The sequence below is a fragment of the Siniperca chuatsi genome, linkage group LG23 (genome assembly GCF_020085105.1).
Source record: "Siniperca chuatsi isolate FFG_IHB_CAS linkage group LG23, ASM2008510v1, whole genome shotgun sequence".
NCBI lineage: Eukaryota > Metazoa > Chordata > Actinopteri > Centrarchiformes > Sinipercidae > Siniperca > Siniperca chuatsi.
Genome location: NC_058064.1, coordinates 10,556,000 through 10,577,915, shown reverse-complemented (window position 1 = coordinate 10,577,915; position 21,916 = coordinate 10,556,000). Strand labels below are relative to the sequence as shown.

Sequence of the window (21,916 nt, the reverse complement as noted above, 5' to 3'; positions counted from 1 at the left end):
CCTTATGGATTTTGCCCTTTATGGGTCTGTATGAACGGAAGGAAAGGAGGCAGAGAAGTGTATCTGTGTGTGTTTGTGTGTGCGTCAGGCTGAGCTGTTCCTACCAGATGTTTTTCTCTGTTTTATTCTTCTGAGCGCCGCACTGTCTGCCTGTCACTGGCAGATACACAGCCTGGGTGTGTGTATCTGTTTGTGTTTGAGAGAGAGAGTGATGGAGAGCTTTTGTGTATTTGAGAGGGAGGATATGTGCGTGCGCGTTTGTGAGATTAATTACTTCCGCATAGACTACTAATACTCACTGTGTGGTGCAGGGTCTGCAGTACGAATGATGAATACAAAAAACAATCAATTCTCCAGGGTCTGAAACTGACGCACACAGATAGAAAAAGAAGACAGGTGTTTAATGTGAAAATCTTGATCTTTATCTTTAAGCCAGATACTTTTGTGCCAATAAAGCACACTGGATGGACTTGAATTGAAATGAGAGGAGGTTAGAGAGACAGAGATGGGAAACAAAACAAGTTTAAGACAGCTTTCTGAGCAGCCCATTCAGGGGCAGAATCCCTGGCCTAAAAATCAACTTGCCTTTCAAGTTGTCTGTCTTTCTAAATGTGCAAATCCTCCGTATTGTAATTCAAGTCATTACCTCCACTGTCAAGCTTCTTGAGCATTTCTAAGTGTGGGAAAAACACTTCCAAATCACAGTTTGTATGATAATCACATCATTAAGAACACAAAATCAAAGCATGATTCTTTTATCAATATCCAGAAGTTGTAATGTGACTGCTGATAATATAGCGCTTTGAAAATCCAACTTAAATAAATACCTTCCTAACCCATAGTTCTTGGCATTTACAAATGTGACAGTGAAACCACAGCTGTCATGTCAAAACTGTGGCTACATGGATGACTGATTCCCATGGCCCAGGAAAGGTGTGTATGTGAGTGGACTAATGGTAGTTTGACACAGTCTTTCTCCATGCTGAGAAAGTTGTTTGTTTAGCTAGACCTACTTTAGACTCACATCTGCCTTAACAGCAACTCTGAATGCAGCCACTGTATACTTGAACTTATCCACTAACATGGGCTTTTAATTTTAACAACACTTTTTTTTACTAGCTGTTAAAGACAGATCATTTGAGTAAAACACATTTGAAGAAATTCAACTCCATATTAAATATTCGGCATCTTTAAAATATAAGCTATTTACACAAAGTAAGGATTTGTAGATCATTTTTGAATATGAAGAATATTCTGTTAGTAATAGTTTGTCTTTAGTTTGTCATTTTGTAGGAATTATTCTTGCTTGACCAGAATGCTCAAGTAGATACTAGTAAATGTTATTGTACTTGACAATGGCCTCACTCTAGTACTACAAAATCTTAAATAATAAAATAAATAATATATTAAGAAATAAAGAATCATATCAGTAAGTACAGGAAAATATATGAAATGAAATGTTGAAATGTCATTCTTTGTTTACAATATGTTATTGTACTGGAGCTCAAACTATTGTATTGGAGTACATTTTTGTTTAATTGTATCAAATTCTATTATAAGATAGATTTAACTAATAGTGGCATTTTTCACAGTTTGCTTTTATTTTCTGTCACTTTTCATGATAGTGTTGTTGTCATTAATGCCTGCTCCCTTAGCCCACAGCGTAGGTTCTTTTCAGTTTAGCTAGCTAGCTTCTCCTTGCTAGGGTAACCTATGCCAAGTAATTCGGACTAGGTGCTGCTGTAAATGCAACCTCTAGAAAATCCAAGCTTGCTAGTTATCTAGCTTTCATATCCTTTCTTATTTGCATCAGAGAGTGAATGTAACACAGCCAGGCTTTTCCAGGCTATTCTCCTTTAAAATAATTGTTATAGGACAATGCACAGGTAAATATGCCTGAATAAGGCCATTAGGTTGCCTAATATCTAAATTGGATCTGCTATGATAGCATAATTTGTGGGGATACTTTGCTAACCCTATCAGCTCGTGAAGCCACAGTATTTTGGTAAACTTGGACACATACAGAAGCTGTGTCCCTCAAGCCTCAGGTTCAGCTGACTTGGAGCCTTGAGAGACCTGGCCGGCCTTCTGTCCCAAACCTCTGGCCCTCTGTGAGTGTACATCCATGGGAACAGTGGGAACAGGAGGAGGAGCAGGCACTGAGATGAATGGATAGATTGACTGATGGGGCTAAATATATTTTTAGATTAAAAAAATTATGTACCTCAGAGGGACCGATAGACAGTACAGGGAATATTTATGAATATATAATATTTTCTGTTTTGTTTACACTGGAGCTTAATAGTTTTGCACCATTGCCTTGATCTCATTTCAGTTATAAATGTGACAAAAATTAGAAGGTAGATATGATGGATGATTAGGTGGATGATGAATTGTTTGGAAGTTGACGATGGTCAGAAAGATCCTCTCTCTCGCTCTCTCAAGGCCATTTCAGGACATTTCCCAGGACCTTATTAGGCAGGGGTCATCACTATGACAGCAATCTCTAAGGAACTCTGTCGTAGAAGAGTTTCTTGTGTGTGTGTGTGTGTGTGTGTGTGTGTGTGCATTTATACATGCACACACGCACACATTTAGTAGCCTCTTAGGACAGGAAGAGAGTCGCTTTGATTAAATAATCAAAATGCTTTGATTGTGTACACGATTACAAGTTAGACAAATACACGTTCACACATAAATAATCAAACACACACACACACACTCACTCACACACACACACACACACACACACAAACAAACACACACCAGAAGCCACATAAAGAGTAACAGAACATTTTGTTCTGGCTGATGAACACAGAGGAGTAGAGGAGCAAGCAGCCAGCACTATTGGTACTCATAAGTCACATACAGGGCCTTTAGTGTTGATGTGGGCTTAAATAAATAATGTCAAGATTGTGACTGAATGTATGTATATATTAGTGCTTTGGTATGGCCAGTTGTTCTAACTAACCTACCTATCAAAAGGAAAAGATCTACTGCAAATGGTTTGAGAATTTAAGAATTTTGAATGGATTTTTTGTGTTCTCTCATTCGATTGGTGTCTCAATATATGGTATCTTGTTAATAGTATTTACTCATATGTGAAACCTACTGAGCTTACTACAAACTTTACCACCGAAGGCCTTTCTATAATCTCCTCTCTCTTCCATCTACTTTCTTTTTTATCTTTCTCTAATGCTTGTTCTCTGTCATACTGAGTCTGTCTACGTTGCTGCAATGCTGCTGCTCAGACAAATAAATGGACCTGTCTTGTTTGTGTCTCTCTACAGGAGCGTGTGGAGTATCTGTTCCTCATCATTTTCACAGTGGAAGCATTCCTTAAGGTAATAGCCTACGGCCTGCTCTTCCACCCCAATGCCTACCTGAGGAACGGCTGGAATCTGCTCGACTTCATCATCGTAGTCGTAGGGTGAGTGGACAGATGTTTTTTAATGGTCCTATGTAACTCTAAGTAGTTTGATAGAGGGAATGGCAAAGACAGCAAGTCCTGTATAATTGTAATTCACTATCTCTTTCCAGGGTTTTTAAAAGCACTGCCTGACACATTTTTAAACATCAGCACATCATTGGCAAATTAATCATAGTATCGTGGTATAATTACTGTCAACAAATGAAACTACAGCCAAGACAATTGGCATCCTCTGTCTAATGCCAGAGGTACTCATAGTGCCAGCGTCTTTCAAAATTAAGATCACATTTCCCATGAACACCTTTGATTGCTATAACAGTGACAAGGAAGCTACTGCACTTCCTCTTATCTTTGCTAACATTTTTTTCACTTAAGCTTTGTTGATGAAAACAATTGTAATCCAACAGATTTGCAAAATCTGTTCTGCTGGCACACAATGTAAATTTCAATGAGGAAGCTGATAGAGGAAAGATGTGGTCTTGTTTGTCTACAGTAATAATACGAATCTCTCAATGTATGTGTTATTTTAATAATATTAAAATACTACAATACACAACAACTTTTACAAGAATTTTTGCCATAAAACAGTGTTCCTTCACATTGAATCCGTATTAAAGCCGCAGTAAACTTTGGCCTACAGTGTATTGGTGAAACCTAAACTGATTAGCTTGTTAGATGCTGATAGCAAAGCTCTGCTCTGTTTTTCTTTATCTGCAACTCAGCAACATAGCCCATCTGCTAAATCCTCTGTGCCTGTATATGTGTGTGTGTGTGTGTGTGTGTGTGTGTGTGTGTGTGTGTGTGTGTGTGTGTGTGTGTTTGTGTGTGCGCACGCGCGCACGTGCATGCATGCCCAGCCTGCCAGCTGTGCTTTGTGTACAGTGTTGTGTTGTGTAGGGGTAATGGCACAATAGCCAGTGGACCTGACAGTTACAGTTAATGCCATAAAAATGGTCTAATTGACCGTGTGTGTGTGTGTGTGTGTGTGTGTGTGTGTGTGTGTGCGTGAGCAAGAGAGGCGAAAGCACCCCTCTGCCTGAAGGAAGGCTCTGTGAATGCACCAACAAACACACACACACACACACATACACACTCATTGAGTCTTGTTCATCGCCAGTCAAGTGTTCACTCACATTAACCATCACTAACTGAACATGGTTGGCTTCACCCCATAGAAACACACACACACACACACACACACACACACACACACACACACACACACACACACCATCAGCTGGCATCATGGTGCCAGTGCCCCCGGCATAAACACAACCTTTACCACTCTTATGCTACCCTCTCTGTCTGCCTCTCTCTCTCTCTGTCTCTTTCTGTTTCTATTTGAATTATGGCTTTTATGGTGGCACAGCATAATTTAATTGTGCAATAATACATAATGCATTCCTTCGAGGAAATTGTCTTTTACCTTGCAACCCTGCCACAGGGAGGTCAGAGGGTGAAATGCAAGCTGCAGCTCTGGAATTGGCAGGGTTCAGTGTCTTGCTCAAGGAAACTTTAGGAGGGTTGGTGCTTGCTGTTTTCTGAGATGGGTGGCCTCTCTAGACCTCCCCAGGGCTTTAAAAATTTTCCTCAAAATATGAACCTTTTACTTTTTTCTGTTTCACATGGCTACAAAGCATACTTAATCTTCTGTAGTGATCAAATTCTCCTTTCCACTTTGACACAGTAACAGTTAAAAATTTTGACTTGGTCACATAAAAGCTTAGGCATGTTGTCTCTTTATAGTTAGAGCTGAAATCCAGTGAAAACCAGTGTGAAGGCGTGATAATGGAGACTGCACTCACCAGAAAAATTACAACATTGGTTGCTTGTTCAAAGGCTTAAAACGATCCATGTTTAGGGTTTTCTGCAGGGTTGGAAGAAGTACTCAGATCTTTTACTTAAAAAGTAGTAAGACCACAGTGTAGAAATACTCTGTTACAAGTAAAAGTCCTGCATTCAAAATGTTACTAAAGTAAAAGTACAAAAGTATTAGCATCAAAATATACTTAAGTATATTAAGTACTCATTATGCAGAATGGCCCATTTCAGAATAAAGTATATATAATAAATAATGTATATATATTATATTATTGAATTATTTATGCATTATTGTGTGCATCACTTCAAAGCTAGGGTAGGTAACGTTGGAGAAACTAGAAAGAGACAGGGACAGGCAGGTAGGCCAAACCAATCGTTTCATTCGGGCCGAATGAAACGATTGGATGTGCTTATTACCGACCTGTGACAGCCACAGATACCGAATTTTCTTCTTTTTTCCCCAGAGCATTTGATTTATTGATTGCTGTCGGGATGTAAAGAGAATTTCAACAAATATAACAAAAATGCTTCTGAAATGCATTACCTACCCTAGTTGTAATGTTGCAGCTGGTAAAGGTGGAGTTTTTTGGGGTTTTTTGTACAACATATACTGCCGGTTGGCTTGTGAATTTCAGCAAGAGATCAATAAAATCTCATATTTATCCATGATAATAAATCATAATTTATTAGTTGATTATATTTTGTGTCATTATATTAGAATCTGCAAAGTAACTAGTAACTAAAGCTATCAAATAACTGCAGTGGGGAGGCACTGTTGAGCAAGAGATGGAGTAAGACGTGTTTGATTAGAGCTCCTGCAGAACTGCTAGTAATTCGACATTGCAATGACATCCTATTTTAATTGCATACATTTGTCACAAATTAGAAACGTTTGATACTAGTCGAGAATCTCAGTTGTGCATGGCAGCAAATCTCTGAAAATACAAGTAAACCTGCTCCTCCAGTACAAGGCCTGAAGCCTCTGTGCCAAGTACTCCTGGTAACCTCGACCAATGTGCTCCCCAGGCAAAGCTAGAAGCTACGAACATGAACGCTGAGGAGATAAAATTGGACATTCTCTCTTCCCTGAGGTCAGACATATCCTCCATGATTAAGCAGGAATTGAAGAATGCGCTGGCAGAAGATTTTGACACACTAAAAAGCGAACTACACGCGGTAAGAGCTGACATTGTGAACAACACCACTACCATCCGCTCTGAAATCGAGCAAATGAAGGGGAACGTTCGAGATGTTGAGGGGGGGTCTTTAACCTGGTCGGACGAGGTAGTCTCTCTTCAGACTACAGTGAATAATCTCAAAAAGGAAGAGGAAGACTTGAAATGAAAATGTGAGGACATGGATGAGATGAGGGAATGTTCTAATCATGGGAGTCCCAGAACAACCAGGCTCAAGTCCACCTAGATGGACAGAGATGTAAAAATCGACCGCTCACATCGCAGGAGGCCAGGAGACAAACCTTGTGCTATTATTGCAAAATTGCACTACAACAGAGAATGTATGGAGATTTTGAGAAGAGCCCAAGATCAAGCCTCACTTATAAGCCATCTACCCAGAGCAAGGGCAGCTTTCACAGAAGTCCGAAAAATACTCTGAGGGCGACAGGGAGTCCAATACGGCCTGCTGTTCCCAGCCAGATTCCGGATTTCACACAACGGGGAAGAGAATGAATTTCAAATGATGCCATGGATTATGTAAAGAGGAGAATAATTCCAGGGACAGACACCAAGACTTCCATGAGGAACGGAAAATAAAGTAAGATTTCTCCTGTCTTTAAAATATCAATCCTCCGTCTCACATAGTCTTAAATTACGAGAAGAGGTAGCGATGTTGTTGTGAGAGACTGGAAATGTACAGTGTGTTCATGTTCACTTTGTATCACTCAAAATTAGTTTAACTTTCTTCCTTCCTCCCTTCTTAAAAATAATAATAATAATAATAATTCTGCTATTGTACAGTATTTTGTTAAAAATTAGCTTTATGTCTTACATGTCCCTAAGTTTAGAGATTCTGAGCATATCTGTTCACTATAGCCTATACAATATAATCAAGGAAACAATGCTTGATGGGACTTATCATTTGTGGTGCTGTTGCTATATCCTACTTTTTCTTTTAATGGGTGGTTCTGTAGGAGCCTGTATGGGGATGATCTGACGACCGCTGTCCATATCTTGATAAGCACAGGCAATTACTGGCATACAAGATAGTCTGATAGCTACCCACCTCGGCGTATTGAGCAGTGTACACAGCTGTCTGTTCTTCTTGTGCAGCTTGGGACTTTGTTCTGTCTGCTCTGATCCCAGTGTTCCCTTGGGATCTCTGTATGTTAAGAAAAGTGGTGAGAAGAGCAATTTGTTCAGGAACACATACTTACCAATATCCTGGCCTCAAGCATAGATATTTTGACATCTGTCACACAGCCGCTGTTTAAGTCTTTGTCTTTGTCCTTTTTTTAAATTTTATTTTTAATCTTTGTATCTCTCTCTCTCCCCCTCCCTGCCTACACTTATCACGCCCACTGCCACTCGCGCCAACATGCCCCCTCTCCATGCCTTACGGTCATGCACTCACACAACAAATATGTAATCTCAACATGGATTCCCCTCAATGGTGGGGTCATTAAAGAGAAGAGTTATAATGTTAAAGGACTTAATAGCCCTCTAAAAAGGAAAAAGATTCTATGTCAGTTGAAGCAATCTAATTGTCAGATAGCTTTCCTACAGGAAAAAATCGTGGGCTGATAAAGTGTACTTCTCCTCTCATCCATCTAGGAGAAAGAAAGGTGTATTCATCCTGATACATAGACAAGTGAACTTCAATCTAGTAACAATCCATAAAGATACAGAGGGAAGATTTATTCTGTTAAATGACTATAGATGGTATAGATGTTTCATTTATGAATGTATATGCTCCAAATGAGGACAAACCAGATTTCATTAGACAATGTGATAACACAGCATAGCTCTGGGATTTTGTTAAAATATCAATCTGCGGAGCTGGGACTTGTGGATGCACTGAGAGGCAAATATCCCCATTGTAGAGACTTTACATTCTATTCGCATAGACATGTAGCCTAGTCTAGAATAGATTTTTTTTTTTTACCACTAAGGCCAATGACCATTTCTGACCATTCGCCTATTGAGCTTTCATGGGACATAGGATATATATTAACATCCAAACAGTGAATATTAAACCACGTTTAACCACAACCAATTAATGAGAAAGAGTTTGTTACCCTCGTCACAACAGAGCTTTAATTTTATTTGGACACATTGTGGGACTGCGCAAAAGCATACCTTAGGGGCTGTATTATTTCATTTACAAGCGCCAAGAAGAAAAAGAGGGAAGCAAGACAACAAGAACTGGAACAAATAATTAGAAAATTGGAACAGCAACATAAACAAACCTCAAATCCTAATCTCCTGAATAATCTTAAAGAGGCCCGAAGAGAATACAATAGTCTGATTGCTGAGAAGATCGAAGGCAGTTTAAGGTTTACCAACCAGAGGTATTATGAGCATGGTAGTAGGGCTAGCAGGATATTAGCATTCGTCGAACATCGTAGTAAGTTAAAATGTAATAACTCAACTAACTATCTTACCAAACCAGATGAAATTGCTGAACGTTTTGCTGGATTCTATAAATCATTATGAGACTACAGACACCTGCTCTGAAGATAACAATGAGACAGAACCGACGGACATCTGCAGTCAAATTCCAAAATCAATTAAACTTAAGAGTGGCTTTAAATGGACCAAGGGTGGTGTTACATACTTAGGTATTTGTATTCCCTCCTCCACAGAAAAACTATACGAGGCTTACTACAAGAAGATAATCAGATGCATCAGTGAGGATCTAGAACGCTGGTCAATGCTCCCTCTTTCTCTAATAGGCCGTGTAGAGAGTATATGTATGAACGTTCTGCCCAGGTTACTTTATCTATTCCAGATGTTACTTTTAGAAATTCCAAAATCTACATTTGTTAAACTGAACCAAAGAGTTTCAAAATTTATATGGCAAGGAAAACGACCAAGAATAAAATTAAAAACACTACAATTAGCTAATCCGAATGGGGGGAGTGAGGTTTCCAAATTTCAGGTATTACTTCTGGGCAGCACAATTAAGACCCCTAGTATCATGGATTAAGGATTGCTCATATACCAGATGGCTTGATATTGAAAAGGGCCTCTGCCTGATACCCCTTAAGGCATTACCTTTCTTAGACGTTTCCCTAAAAAATACCCAAATGGGGGAGTGGACTAGAGTAACCCTAAAAATCTGGAGAGCTATACAAACTGCATTCGGCTTACCAAAGCAAATTTCATCAGTGGCTAGTGTAGGTTACCTGAAAGGATGTTGAACCAGTGCATATCGATGCAGGCTTTAAAAAGTGGTCTGAATATGGACTCAGTTACTTGCATCAAATTCTTCATAATGGGAAGCTTTAGTCATTTCAATGAATAAGACAAGAGTTCACACTCCCAAGGACTGAATTTTTGAGGTATTTACAACTGAGATATTTTCTTACAACACATAAGGTATGGGAAAATGTGAAAAAGCCCACTCTAATAGAACAGTTCCTAACAGAACTCCAAGTTGGAAATGATGTTACAAAAGTAATCTCTAAAGTATACTCAGTATTCCTCTTGCTAACCCCAAACAATACCTTACAAATAAGGGACAAATGGGAGACTGAAATTAATGTAGATACAACACTAGATACCTGGAGGGAAGTTATAAGAAGACATTTCCAAACCCCGAAAATAACAGTAAAAGTGGATTCGAACCAATTCAGACAAATGCTAGAGAAATGTGGACCACGAACTAGAAACCACACTCATATTTTTTGGTCATGCTCAAAGCTAAGTAATTTCTGGAAAGACGTGCTAGATGTTCCGAGAGAAGTGTTCCACCAAGATATTCCCAAATATCCAAAGGTGGTGCTACTTGGTGCAATTACTGAAGGCTCCAAGGGGAGGGCCAAAATCTATTTGTTACAAATACTCATTGGGGCTGAGATTAAATGTATTACAATAAGATGGTTGAAACCCGAACCTCCAACCTACAACATGGATTCAAAAAGTTTGGGAACTGTATTAAATGGAACAAATCACATATGCGATAAGGCTGCAAAGACCCAAATTTATGAGGTGTAAGGAGGAGACCTATTTTGTCATGTAGATCTAAGAACTTGTCGTGGAATTGACACAGAAAAAATCCATTAGTGAAGTCATAAATACACACACTTCCATTTCACACACTCAGGACACACATATCCAGGAAATGTTCAGCTGTGACAGCACTGTATCTCTGTGTGTGCATGCATGAGTGGTTGTCCTTGTACCTAACTGACAGCCTGCCTGTGTGTGTGTGTGTGTGTGTGTGTGTGTGTGTGTGTGTGTGTGTGTGTGTGTGTGTGTGAGAAGTGACAGAGTTTGCTCCCTCTGGAATGTTCACCATATGGGTGAAAGAGCTTGTACCTGGTGCTGAGCAGCCTCAGAGGCACACACACTGGCACACATACATGCATGCACACATGTACACTTGCACATATACACAGATGTTGGAGCCTATATTCTTGCTAACATGTACTTAAGAGTTTATTAGTGAGGGCTCAGTGAGCAAATAGGCTGTGTGCGCACATGTGTGTTTGTGTGTGTGTGTGTGTGTGTGTGTGTGTGTGTAATATGAATAGGTACTACTACTATATAGACTCTCTCTCTAGTCTCTGCCTTACATGGCTCTCCTTCAACTCTTTGTCCTCTCTCCAACACTTCTCTTTACCCTCACATGTATTACTCTCCTCTTCCGAATTGTGTCATTTTCATTCTTCTCCGCTCCTTTTTTTCCACCCTTTATCCTGGATCTACTTTTTAAGCATTCACGGTCAAAATAGCTGTAGGATCGTCACAAAAAAGAGAGTAAAGAGAGTGAAACCTTCAGGCAAAATATTTGCATATGAAGTATTGAAAATTACCACTGAAACATTTATTTAAATAATTGATCTACAAAATAAAACAAAACAGTAATTTAAAGTAATTTATCAAACAAAACTGTCAAAATTTAACTGGCTCCAGCCTTTCAAATTTGAGGATTTGCTGTATTTGTGTTTTTTATATAATTGTAAATTGAATATCTTTAGGCTTTGGACTTCAAAAGAGCAAAAAGAGCAATTTGAAGACATCATCTTGGACCATGAGAACTTGTGACCTACTTAATGACATTTAATAGATTAAACTAGTAATAGGTTACTAAAAATCAATAGATTAATTGATAATGGACATAATTAATGGCAGGCCTATTGTGAATTTTAAATAATTCAAAGATGAATTCAGTGTTTTTCAGTAGTATTGTCGTGTTTTAACTACTATGAAACCGCACAACCTGTGTTATCTTTATGAATGTACACACAGCTTCTATCTTTAGCTGTGGATGTACACAAGCCATTATGTGGTGCTACACTCAAAGGTTCTAATTATCATTTAACACCCCACCATAACATGCTGGGCGAAATGCTGATGGTGCAAAACTGTGGATCCTTGAAATGCTTTTCATACTCCATTTCAAAGGCGTGCTTCCCATCGAGAGAGAGCGAGAATCAAATTGAGAGGGAGGTAGTGCGAAATAGAGAGGCCGAGAAAGAGAGGGAGAGAGAGGGCGATATGTTTTGAGAGGTCTTTTCAAGTGGCCATTTCATCTGTGCTAATTGATAATTCTCCATGACTAACGCGCCGCTGACTGGCCTTTGAGCCGCGCTAGCTGGAAAATGGTATTGTATGGTGATTTCTAAAGGATCTCAGAGAGACACAGAGAGGAGAGGGAGAGTGATAAGCTCAGCTGGACGTACATAAATTCAAGCTAGTGAGCCACTGACATCCAAAGAGATGTCTCTAAATAATTTCATAGGGGATAATAGCCAACAAAAGGCAACAGCATAAAAACATGTTTAGCCCTTTATTGAAGGCTATATTTGCATTATTATGTATTTCTATTTACCTTGTCTATGTACTGTACAAGATAAGGTCAAAATTTTACACTACGCTATGTGATTGTGGAGCATCTCATTCTCAAACCATGGGCATTAATTTGCTGCTATAACCACTTTTCTTGGAAGGCTTTACACAAAAACTTTGAACCTAGCTGCATGGATTTACTCCCATTCAGCTGCAAGAGCATTAGTGAGGTTGGACACTTATGTTCAGTGATAAGTCCTGGCACGCAGTCAGCGTTCCATGTCATCCTAAATTCTTCTACCCCAAAATCGGAAAATATATTATCTTTTTTGACCTAACTTTGTGCACTGGTGCATTGTCATGTTGAAACAGGAAAGGATCTTCCTCAAACTATTGCCACAAAGTTAAAAGCACACTATTGTCTAAAACAGTGGTCCCCAACCTTTTTGACTTGTGACCCCTTAAAACGCAAATAGAAACCATCATCACAGGTTCCCAAGCCCCAAGTTGAGAACCACCGGTCTAAAATATTATTGTATGTATTCCGTAGCATAGATTTCCCTTAATTGGAACTAAGGGGCCTATAACCAAAACCATGAAAAAAGCCCTAGACCAGAGTTGCACAAATGCATGTGGGCATATGGTGTACATACATTTAAGCTTGGGGGCCACTCTTACCCAAAGAGATGTCTGTAAATAATTTCATAGAAGCTAATAGCTAACAAACAGCAACAGCGTAAAAACACATTTAGCCCTTTTATAGAGGATAATAATTTACATTATTATGTATTTCTACATACTTTAAGTACCAGATGTATTACAGTGGAGTTACTGGGAATTTTGTGTGACATGTCATTAAATGTGTGCTATATTCAATGTGACAGTGTTATTAGCACACACTCACTGATAAACACATTTTGGAGACACCTCCCTTCACTACAGACATGCACAGTGTTCTCTTGAGCTGACTGTCAAATCATTAAAGCTGAGTGTCTCACATTTCCTTATCTGTGAAAGACAGAGGGAACAGATGAAACACTTTCTATTGTTGTGTTGGAGAGCTAACTAATTAAGCTGTTTTACTTTCTACTTTTGAGTTTTCTTCAAGAAACACATTTGATTGTGAAACAGCTCAGATGTCATTCCCTTTGCTTTTAAAATTTTGGTCCCAAACTAGATTGATGCCTAAATTTACAACATTTTCGTTCTTTTATAGGTTATGATAAAGATGATGTAGATGGTTCAGTTTAGTATTGACAACAGAGAAAATATATAAATATATAAATAATGCCATAATGACAACAACTGCAGATATTCATCACTCTATATTATATTCCTATGTATGTATCTCTTTTATTGTTTTCCTCTCTCTCAGATATTCTCTAGTATGTGGAAATGTCAACCTGATGATGACGGTTATTGAAGTCATTACTTTCTGTCTTGCAGGTTATTCAGTGCGATCTTGGAGCAGGCCACCAAGGGGGACGGCGGCACTCCTATTGGAGGAAAGGCAGCAGGCTTCGATGTCAAGGCTCTGAGGGCATTCAGAGTACTCAGACCCCTCAGACTGGTCTCGGGAGTACCCAGTAAGTACTGAGAACTGTGGAAGATAGAAAGAGAGAAAAGAAAGAAAGAGAGAAACAAAAGAAAGAAAGAGTAGAAACGATGCTCTGAGGATCAGGTGTGAATGGTGATTGGTTGAGGTGGGGGAGAAATGAACCACAGATTGGAGCTGATATTGCTGCTTGATGCTACACATACACACACAGTTATTCATAAATGCACACACATACACATGCTCACACACAGAGTCCTCTTGTCCTGTTGTCAGATACTCAGACAGTACGAGCAGTAGATGAGTTGTCTGTCAGCCTGTCTGTGTTAGTGACTACAGAAATCAATAATCCCAACAGGCCAGAAGACATCCCACACTCTTGTTGTTTGGTTTAAAACCGTAAGTGTTGCAGTGCACATTATTTAGACTGAACCCTGTCCAACATCATTGGACTGTGTGCTGAATGAATCATGGCAAATGATCAGTAGCACATTTGCTAAAAAAATATAATGATCTGTAAATGAACTTTGTAATGGACCTGTTTGTTTTGTTAAAACATTCTAGATGTCATAACCCTACCAGTTTTTCACAACTGATAGGAGAAACAAGTACTGTGTTATGTAATTTAATCAACAGATACCAGAACCAATCCAAGTATTCCTCAGTCATTGATGCCACCTACTGTGGTTTTGCAGCTGCATTTACTTCACCAAATTATGTGTGAATAATTGCACAACAATCTTCACTCAAATACAAATTGATAATTAAATTGTGATCATCACTTGAGCTGGAGTATATACATAGCTTTTCTTTATTTACAGACGAATTTAGGCAATCTGTGATTACAGCTTCATGCAAAAAAACAACAACATTTTCAATGAATTCTTAAGAAGTAAAAAAAAGTCAAGCTGAACTGTTTTCATCAATGTGAAATTAAGTGATCTGATATGGTGTGTATTTACAGTATATGCACCAAAGCATGTGTTTGAATACATTTTTGACAAATTAATTAGTTAAAAAAAAAATTATCCTACAAAGATAAATAACAAATTTACATTTTTCTGCCTTTCATACTAATAAGCCTCCTCAACAGAATGAATCCCTATCACAGTTTTTGTGAGTTATTAGAACGCAGTATTCTGAGCCCTTGTCCATCAAAGCATTCAGTAAATTAACTGGAAAGTTATATTGCCTATGAGCAAGCTCTGTTTTGAAACTACCATGTTTTGTATTTTTTCTGAGAAACTCATTGAAGGCACTCTCTCTAGAGTTTGAGTGCTTACATGGTGATTAACTACAACTATTCTGCTATATGATAAGATTACAAATGCTTTTATATGACAAAAAAGGCTTTCATCATTAGCATTATTATAACTGATTGTTTCAATGTGTTCTCAGCTCTACCTCTGTGTGTGTGCTGCAGGTTTACAGGTAGTGTTGAACTCCATAATCAAAGCCATGGTTCCTCTGCTCCATATCGCCCTGCTGGTCCTCTTCGTCATCATCATCTATGCCATCATCGGCCTGGAGCTCTTCATGGGCAAGATGCACAAGACTTGCGTTTCCGAGAATACAGGTACACACACACACACACACACACACACACACACACACATGCACATACAGAGAAAGAGCAAGAGAGAGAGAATGTCTAGACTATAACGCACTGATGCATAGATAGTATAGTAAATACAAACATGCATGATCAAACACATACACTCACATACCACATTTCATTGCTCAGATAAATTTTTAAGCATGTATTCAACTGTGTGTGACAGCATGCTTCAGTAAGCATATATACACACAGACACACACCCACACACACTTCATCTTCAGAGATGGACACACAGGTAAATACTATACCACACAAACCTTTTCAACTGAAATATCAAAGAAAGCAATAGCTATACTTTTTAACAGAAGGGCGGGACTGAGAGAAAAAGTTACACATACAAATCTGTCTACTACTTCAGCACCACGGACAGCTCCATGGATTTGTCAATACACAGCACAATTAAGTCTGGTTTATGCTCGATGTGGGGTCTGCGGGCCAAAAATTACGTCATTGCACCTTTCGGATCGGGCTGCAAGCTGTCACAGAGCTTGGCCATCCACCTCTGAATTTTTGTAACTAGGTGCCCTGGTCACGCAGTGCGCTTTTCATTTCAACGAAGCTGGCCGAGCAAGTTCGCCTCTACAAACACATCTACCACCCCTCTTTGAGAGACCACAGGGACAGCCAAATGACTCTTAATTCATGGAGAGAGATCGCCACCTCACTGGCAAAAGATAAGCAATTTTGTAGGAAAGTGTGGAAAGGTTTGAGGGATCGGCATGTTGGATAATGACATTCTCTTGGTAACACTCGTTGACTTCTTGCTTATTCACAGGATATTTAGTTTGTACGCCCCCTGGTGTGTTGGGACATGGGATGCCCCCTCAAATCGCCTACTGGCTATAATGTCACCTCACTAACTTGAAGTTTTTAAAGTAATGAGTCTGAGTGGTGTGTGCATAAATCTTTGACTACAGTAAGACATCACCCATTAGCCAACAAAGCAGGGAGAAAATAGAGCACATACCTAAAACAGTTTAAATGATAACCTCAATTAATTATTTAAACCATCGTTTATGTTTCTGAGTATGAATGATTTGGGCAATAATTGAAACAGCAGCCCCCATAAATGATTGAAACAATTTTCAGTTAAGGCCCCTAGGTATAAATGGACTTGAGTGTTGTTATGGTGATATTATAGGTCCCATGAGAGGCATTAGCTTTGCACTGGGTAAGTGAAGGTGGAATACTCTCTGTTATCCTATACATCACCCTCGAGAGCTTGTTTTGTATAATTACTACAGCTCTTTTTCACATTGATTTTTTTATGGCTGCTTTGTTTGGTTTTAGTTCAATGTGTCCTTTTTAACCTTCTTTTAGATAAATTATTTTTAGATGTAGATTGATTTTAGAATCACAAAGTGGGAGTTATTTTATACTTCTTCCTGAAGTAAGAGTCCCAGTCATTTTCTGCATAGGTAGTGTAAGGTAACTTACCATTTGGACGGGCATGAAACTCTCACTGTGGAATCATCTGTACAAAAGATGAGAAACTACATTAGAAGATGTCAGTAAAAAACATCCCATCACAAAGCTTAAAATTGTGTTGTGTCAGCCTATTTAGATTAATCCAGCAACTATGGTGCAGTGGAGTGTTCCCAGTTGCAATGACCATGTATTCTGGATTTGTTACAGCTCTGATTCACACCTCTGACTGGCCTCTTCACCAAAGCAATAGCAGCTAAGGCTTGTAACTGTTGGAAAAAATATGATTCCTTAGAAGTTGAAATAATAAAAATGATGGCCATAACATAAACCTATAGTATTGCTAAATTATCTAGGAGACCGCAGTTTTTCTATGTTGAGAGGAATTGAGGATATCATTAAAAGAAAACTTTAAAATTGAAACTTACTATAAACCAGCAGCTGCTCCCACCAAGAGTCAGTTGTGTTTGGGTCAAAAGAATACAGTATAACAAGCTCTCTCTTCCTCCTATCTCTTTAGTCACAGGCACCATTCCGGAGGAAAAACCAGCACCGTGTGCACCAGACGGAGCTTACGGTCGACACTGTAACCGTAACGGAACAGTGTGCAAAATGGGATGGGAGGGCCCAAATGACGGCATCACCAACTTTGACAACTTTGCCTTTGCCATGTTGACGGTGTTCCAGTGTATAACCATGGAGGGCTGGACGGATGTGCTGTACTGGGTGAGCCGGACACCACAACAGTGTCTTTTTTGTGTATGTGTGGAGTGAGTGCCGTGCTGCTTGGTGTGTGCAGCCACTGTACTGTATCTGTAACATCAGTGCCACATGAGTGCTTTTTGAAAAAAGAATATAAAGCAATAACACTTCTCTCAGAAAGGCAGGTGTGCACACAGAGAGAGAGACACACACACAGACTGTGTTTGTGTGTGTGTGTGTGTGTTAGCTCATATCTCAGGCTAAATCGATGCAGACAATACACTGTAATTGAAGGCGCCGATTCATTCGGAAACGTGTGTAGAATCCCGATGTGTGATTCAAGTGGAAGGGTCAAGTGAACAAACACATACACACACATACAGACATACAGCCACAGAGGCATATGAACACACAAAAACTATCCCTTCCTCAGTAAATGGCCAGAAGCATGCAGCAGCCCCATCCCGCTAAATAAACCAATAGATTAGTCTGTGCTGTTAATCAATGATAGGGAAGGTCCAATCAAACTCCTCCATTTGCCTTCTTGAGAAAGCATTTGATTTAGACCTCTGCAATAGAGGTATGGCTTTACACACAGATTATGATATTGCCGATAGGTGGTAAGAGCTCACGTGGCAGTTACTGAAAGGTCCTCTATATGCCTTCACACTGCAGGCAGAGGGTCTCACCACTGCAAAGCACTCGTGTGGTACAGTACTGGTTTCTTGGGATTTTCAAAACATCACTTTTCAACTGAATTTCTGCATTAACTGTGCTACAATACAATGAGATTATTTTTTCATTCAGATAGATAGAAGAGTGTTTAATGATTCTGGCAATACCTTCAAAACAGTGTTAAGACCTGGTAAATGATATTCTAGGTTTTTGAAAGATTTCCAGTGACTTAGCTTTGAGAGAAACAGATTTGAGCTCTGTTACTAGAATGGGAGGCACAAACTGAGTCTAGCTATCAGAATACTCAAATAATGAATGAATCATTAGTAAATGTCTTAATGAATAAAAAAGTAATGAAATTAACAGTTACACTTGTAAAGAAGTTTGTTGAAAGGATGATGTTTTGAGCCAACATAATCTCAATTTGGTGACACAATGTAACTGTCTGAATTCGTCAATTTTATGTGTGTGAGTGTGGGATCTTACTATACATACATGCAGGTGTGTGTGTGTGGGTGTGTGCAAGTTGTTTGTGTCTGAGTGCATGTACTGTATACACATGGAGCAGAGAGCTTACTAGCTCTACACCCCTCCTGCAACTCCCCTGCCTGCTGCAACCTCCTGTACACACACACACACACACACACACACACACACACACACACACAGCATCACATTAGTTAAACTGTACAATTGGCTTATTATGAGAGCGCTTGTGTAGCCAGCTCTCTTTATAATGAATGGGACCTATTTATTAGGAGTACAAATGATTATGGAAAAACATTTAGACAACACCATGCCTTTCATTTAGTTTGGGCCATGCATTTCCATCATTCTCATTGTCTCACATTTTCGGCAATATAGATTAATGACATCCAGCGTCTGCTGCTGTCGTAGCAAATGAACAATTTGTCTCTCTCCTCTCCTCTGTTATCTTCCCTTTTGTCTCTTTCTGTCCAGCAGTCTCTATGTTAAAGTGACAGCTCTTTAATTTACAGAACTGGAAATATTCATCTTTGCTCTTAATTATTTTTCTTAATGTTGTCATTTAAAAGTCCATCAATTTAATTTACACGCAGACTAATAATCTGACATTTCTGTTATAATCGAATCCTGGATACTAAACTGCTCAGACATCACCTTTTCCACATCATCTCCCATTTACATCAGCCCTAATAACGATCTGTCTCTGTTCAAGCAATCCTTAATACAATATCCAGATGAGTGTGTGGCATATTTCCCTGCAACTGAATATCCAGAAACAAGTCATCTTTATTGATTTCACTTGGATTTTTTAGTGTCACATGCTGTAAATCCTCTATAACAAAATATAATTGGTTTATATGAACAATTCACAGCATCTAAATGTGTTTCGCGTAAAGGCCCATCCACCTTTCCAAGAAAAGATTTCTTAGGGGATTGTGTAACTGTGTAAACACACACTTTGAATAAGAGCTAAGGTTTGACATTGAGTTACAAAAGCAGTTAAGTGTTGTTTAGTGTTATTAATTGTGGATCGTCAAGCACCTGTTCTCCAAGAGGCAAACAAAAGGGTTTATACACACACTAAATCATAGAGTACTGCCACTCTTGCTTCGCCAGGTCTTTCTACTGCTTTTTAACATGCACCGCTCTTTTCTTGTTTCCTGCCTGTCGTCTTTTCCTTCTGTCTTTCCCTCTCTGACACACTTTCTATCCTTGACCTCTGCTTCCCCCTCTTATTCACTTCATTCTGTCAATCTTCTCAAACCTTTTTCTGCCACATTTCTTCTTCTTTCCCCATTGTTCTCATCCCTCTCTTTCTTCCACCTCCCTTAACTTTCCTTTCTCCTCCACCCTACCAACTCTCTCCCTGTTAATCCCCCTCTTCTCTCCTTCTCCTTCTCTCCTCTTTCTCTTGTCTCTCTCAGATGCAGGATGCTATGGGCTATGAGCTGCCATGGGTCTATTTTGTCTCTCTCGTCATCTTCGGCTCCTTTTTCGTTCTCAATCTCGTTCTGGGGGTGTTGAGCGGGTAAGAGGCTGAGCTGTTGTCATGTGTGTACAAATGTCTGTATGTGTGTTGTTTGTGATGTGGCTGTACAGTACGTATTTTTATTTTACGTGTTTTAGATGTGATAAATGGCCATGCAACAAGACTCCCTAGACCAGACATTTAAAGTGCAACTTTTGGTTGATTTGTAAGGATCCAGTGAGCCACTGAAGAGTAGAATCGAGAGTCTGAACATGTTTCAGCCTTTATGATCGTAATCCCTGTCATCACCACCATCATTTCAATGGAGGATGTTTACTGCACAAAATAAGGGATTTTGCAGGACAAAACTTGTCTGAAGGCTGAAGGTGACCTACTCTATAAGCATCTGCACCCTACAGGTTGACATTCGGTACTAAATAATGTTTCTAACAGATACTGAACTGAACTGAGCAAAATCTCCCGCTCTCCTTTCTGTTCCACTCAGTCAATGCTTTGTCACAAGCCTGAGAGAAACACACACATGCACTCACACACACACACACACATACAAACAGGAGAAGTAGTGACGTGCCCTCTGTCTATCTGTTATGTTCATGTCAGTTGACCTCCAAGGGCCACATCCTGTCACAACCTGTCTGTGATGGACAGATGGACACACACACACACACACACACACACACACACACACACACACACACAAACCTCCTAGACTCTTTTGGCCAGCACAGGTTTAATTACCTAAACAAGCGACTTTCTTTTTTTGTATTCCTGTCTTTCTTTTAGTTAAGTTAGTTGTTTTTGTTCAGTCCAGGCTCCGTTTTAGGGACCTTCTTCTTCCTTAAACACCCGACTGCATTTAAAGATCAGTGTGTGTGTTTTATTTCAATAAATGCTGCTCCAGCAGGCGAGCTAGATGCTGTTTTACCCCGCTCTGTCAAGTCACACTGTTTTAGTACAAGCGCCACCCGGCCTGTAGGGACACACTCTGGTATTAATAATTCACCCCTCAGGTCAGCCGTGGAGGTGGGACGCTAAAAAAACGTGCACAACAGGGAAAACACAACAGGCAAAAAAGGTTATTCTCAGGACAGAGTGGAGTCTGGAGGAAACGTGGCATTAAAGATGCAAATTATGGGATGGAAGGCTGCACTGAATAGGGAACATCGTTTTTCATAAGCGTTCATAAAAACATCAGTTACCAGATCTAAATATTTTGATCATCAGAGTTAAAAACAGTATAATGCTACTATTACTACTACTACTACTACTACTACTAATAATAATAATAATGATGATGATGATGATGATGATGAGTTACACTCAAAAGTAAAACTTTTAAATGAAAACAACAATAAATTCTTGATGAGTATTGATTAAAATATAGACCATCTGTTTATGGCTATTTTTATTATTTAATTGAATTTATTTTGGAAGAGTTAAGACATTGAGAGAGAGTAATTTGTCATGAGGACAGTAATGATGTCCAAGCCATGGGAGTCTTGCTGCACAGTCTGTTGAAGTGTCTAACTAAAATGCCTTCTCTCCACAGTGATTAAGCCTGAAATGAGCTGATTTGAGTGGAACTTAAGTGAAAACTTGTAACCTTCTCTTTTCACAGAAATACATGCACTCAGCTTTTTCACACTAGCTCTAGGAGGACTTGATTTGGTTATCATGTCTATGGCTATGTCTCCCAAATCAAGCAATACATCTCAAAATGTTCAAATCCATGTTAAATACAGCT

General features: G+C 39.2%; 1 protein-coding gene across 16 annotated transcripts in view; it reads left to right on the top strand.

Annotated features, from left to right (window-relative positions):
• Positions 1-21,916, top strand: part of cacna1c (calcium channel, voltage-dependent, L type, alpha 1C subunit) — a 221,784-nt gene that overhangs the window by 129,038 nt on the left and 70,830 nt on the right. For 12 of the 16 annotated variants that reach the window (XM_044186938.1, XM_044186935.1, XM_044186932.1 and 9 more), the window contains exons 4-8: positions 3,291-3,430; positions 13,669-13,808; positions 15,201-15,353; positions 17,341-17,546; positions 20,108-20,211. In XM_044186938.1, coding sequence (XP_044042873.1) covers positions 3,291-3,430; positions 13,669-13,808; positions 15,201-15,353; positions 17,341-17,546; positions 20,108-20,211 — 743 coding nt within the window. The remainder of the gene's footprint in view (positions 1-3,290; positions 3,431-13,668; positions 13,809-15,200; positions 15,354-17,340; positions 17,547-20,107; positions 20,212-21,916) is intronic. The other 4 variants (XM_044186937.1, XM_044186936.1, XM_044186945.1 and 1 more) reach the window with 1 other exon arrangement.